The following is a 3,191-nucleotide window of genomic DNA, read 5'->3' on the forward strand; positions in this document are numbered from 1 at the left end:
GATGAAATGCATGAACATTTTCTAAAGAGTGGTAAAATCTCAGCTTTCGAACACCACATGTGGACAGGATATACTTATCCATCACACGAATACCTGATGAAACCACTATCTCCGCAGGAACATGGATGTGGTGGTAGTTTATGACAGGCACTAGGGGCTTCAACCGTCAATCTATGACCCATGTATGACCCCCTTCCTGCCAAGCATTACCCACACCCACCCACCAAGCTATAGCACCAGAGATGAACATTCATCTGGCGTCAGAGCACAATTATTCGTCATTCTTTGCTATCTACAGTGGCATGCCAATTCATACTGATTAATATCGCCCTTGCTGACTAACCTGTTACTTATCATTTGAACAGCAAAATACCAGTCTGGGTCCACCAGCTCGACTTCCAAGTAAACGCTGTCAACAACGGTCACTGAAAGTATCGAGCCGAAACACACCCATCGGCCTTCAACTGGGGGTCAAATCATGGGAAGTTCGAGTCAATATCATGCACACATTTTGGATCAAAACAAATTACCAACACAATACAATGTCCAATCTTGCATTTAAGCTATCACAAGTCACTCCAAACATATCTGACACAGACTCAACAAGCCATTCAAACGGGGGACTATATTCTCCTATTTACCTTCCGGGTCATGGTAAAACTTAGGGGACGTAACTGTGGTCTCGGGCCTAGTCTATCTTAGAGCGAATCTGCTCCTTGACCATTCATATTGCGCTGGACTCTTGAAAAAAACAGAAAACAAACCAATTGGATTTGGTTTAGAGTGGGCTTTCTCTTGAGATCGTGCCGTTGTATTGGTGGATCGCTGCTCAACTGTATAAGCTCTTAATTCTATCGGCATTGCATGAGTGCATTGAGGCACGTGTCACAGTTTTATTTGGACATGCACACGGCTGTAATTATAAGCCAGGTGGACGTTTAGAGGCCATAATGATAGTACGATACTAAATGGGACTTCATGCATTTTCGGACAGAAACAGTCTACTTGCTTTGTTCAACATGTGTATAGGTTTATTGGCAGGCCTTCGAGGTTCCTAACCTTGGTGGGAATGATTCCAAAGTGACAATCACTATGCAGGACACTGAAAAGTAAGTAGGGAAACTAGCTCATACAATCTTGAATTTGATTGTACTTGAAGAAAATATAACCAAAGATATATTTACAATATAAACCACAGCTTTATTTGTACTCGTTGAGAAATAGACAGAATGAATGGATGCAGCATGGTGAGTGTAATCGACAAATATGATATCAAATGTCCAGCACTTGATGTGAATATGATGATCCTTGAATCTTTTAACCGTGGTGTCCGCCTCCATGACCACCACCTCCATGACCACCTCCTCCGTGACCACCTCCTCCGTGGCCACCACCTCCGTGTCCTCCTCCTCCTCCTCCATGGCCACCACCTCCGTGTCCTCCTCCTCCTCCTCCTCCATGGCCACCACCTCCGTGACCTCCACCACCGTGACCGCCGCCTCTGTGACCACCACCACCACCACCGTGGCCGCCTCCGCCTCCGCCTCCGTGGCCTCCGCCTCCATGGCCGCCACCACCACCACCATGGCCACCAAGGGCGGAGCCAAGGAAGACTGTGAAGAATGTACAGAAACAACAATACATAAGTGGTCATATATGACAGGATACACACACACACACAAAATCCGTCCACCATTCCTGATACAGTTTAGACTATGGTAGAAACTATCCTATTCATTACGTTGTCAGCAAATCGAAAAGCCACTTAAAACTCAGCAAGAGCTAATAAAGTTGATTATTACAAAGTTTAAGATTGCGAATTCTCATCAGATAAGGCACACTTACCCAAGACTACAACAACTGCAACGTTAAGAAGGCGCATCCTGTCAGTTACGTTGTTTATCCACGAGAGAATAAACAATTTAAATGTCTCTTTTGGGATTCACACCGCCTTATATACATGTGGTACAGGAAATCAGGATGTTGAATGTAAATGCCCACATTGGAAGATTTTAGTAAATAAAATTCCAATGAGACTTTTTACAACTTTAGAGCGTGAAGAATGAATCTCTATTTTGTAATATCACATACGACACTGCCACCTGCCTCCCTGTATTAGGCATATCTTCCTGCATAATTATTAAATGCAAACTGTGTATTTGTGACCTAACCTGGCACCCTGTGGCTATCTCACTGCCGGGAAGCATGATAGATTTAGTGGTTCATCCAATGCAATTACAGCTACAGACCGTTTTGTGAAAAACTTGAATGGAGATAGAATATTTTAAATGAAGGATAAATGCTGACCTTTAGAATTTCGTGGGGTGCAAGTACTGAGTCTACTGAGCTACCATGACTTGGAGTCAAAGGACGTTTATCAACGTATGTCAAATACGTCTTTAAAAGCAGAGGTTGTGGGAAGCTAATTATTCATCTATTCATAATCAAACTTTAGGTGAAGTTGGATTTTTCAAGTGTGTGATATATTTCAAAGTTTGAATACCTGCCCGAATAATTTCAAAGTCTCATAATTTTCTACAATAAAACAGGGTGAAAGCTGATGATATACGCTCTTTGGTTTTCTGGCCTATAACACACGAATGAACACAGGGAAATCATTCCATCCCTGCCCACATTACTTTTCAAAGGAACTCTTCCATCTAAGTTTATCTCGTGTGTGTATATGTGTGTGTTTGGGAGTGTTTGGGAGTGTTTGGGAGAGAAAGTTCACGTCACATTTTATGCTATTTCGTAACTGGCCCAAACACTAAACAATGATGAAATGCATGAACATTTTCTAAAGAGTGGTAAAATCTCAGCTTTCGAACACCACATGTGGACAGGATATACTTATCCATCACACGAATACCTGATGAAACCACTATCTCCGCAGGAACATGGATGTGGTGGTAGTTTATGACAGGCACTAGGGGCTTCAACCGTCAATCTATGACCCATGTATGACCCCCTTCCTGCCAAGCATTACCCACACCCACCCACCAAGCTATAGCACCAGAGATGAACATTCATCTGGCGTCAGAGCACAATTATTCGTCATTCTTTGCTATCTACAGTGGCATGCCAATTCATACTGATTAATATCGCCCTTGCTGACTAACCTGTTACTTATCATTTGAACAGCAAAATACCAGTCTGGGTCCACCAGCTCGACTTCCAAGTAAACGCTGTCA

At 43.0% G+C, this 3,191-nt stretch overlaps 1 protein-coding gene across 1 annotated transcript; it reads right to left on the bottom strand.

Moving 5' to 3' along the window:
• Positions 1–1,127: 1,127 nt before the first annotated feature.
• LOC139474938 (uncharacterized) lies at positions 1,128–1,586 on the bottom strand. The gene has a single exon (XM_071258131.1). The coding sequence runs from the start codon at positions 1,584–1,586 to the stop codon at positions 1,128–1,130; it is 459 nt and encodes a 152-aa protein (XP_071114232.1).
• Positions 1,587–3,191: the final 1,605 nt, after the last annotated feature.

The sequence above is a fragment of the Haliotis cracherodii genome, unplaced genomic scaffold (genome assembly GCF_022045235.1).
Source record: "Haliotis cracherodii isolate W230 unplaced genomic scaffold, xgHalCrac1.p SCAF_3, whole genome shotgun sequence".
Lineage (NCBI taxonomy): Eukaryota > Metazoa > Mollusca > Gastropoda > Lepetellida > Haliotidae > Haliotis > Haliotis cracherodii.

Coding starts and splice junctions, on each gene's coding strand:
- LOC139474938 (XM_071258131.1), bottom strand. CDS start 1,586: ATGGTGGTGGTGGTGGCGGCCATGGAGGCGGAGGCCACGGAGGCGGAG.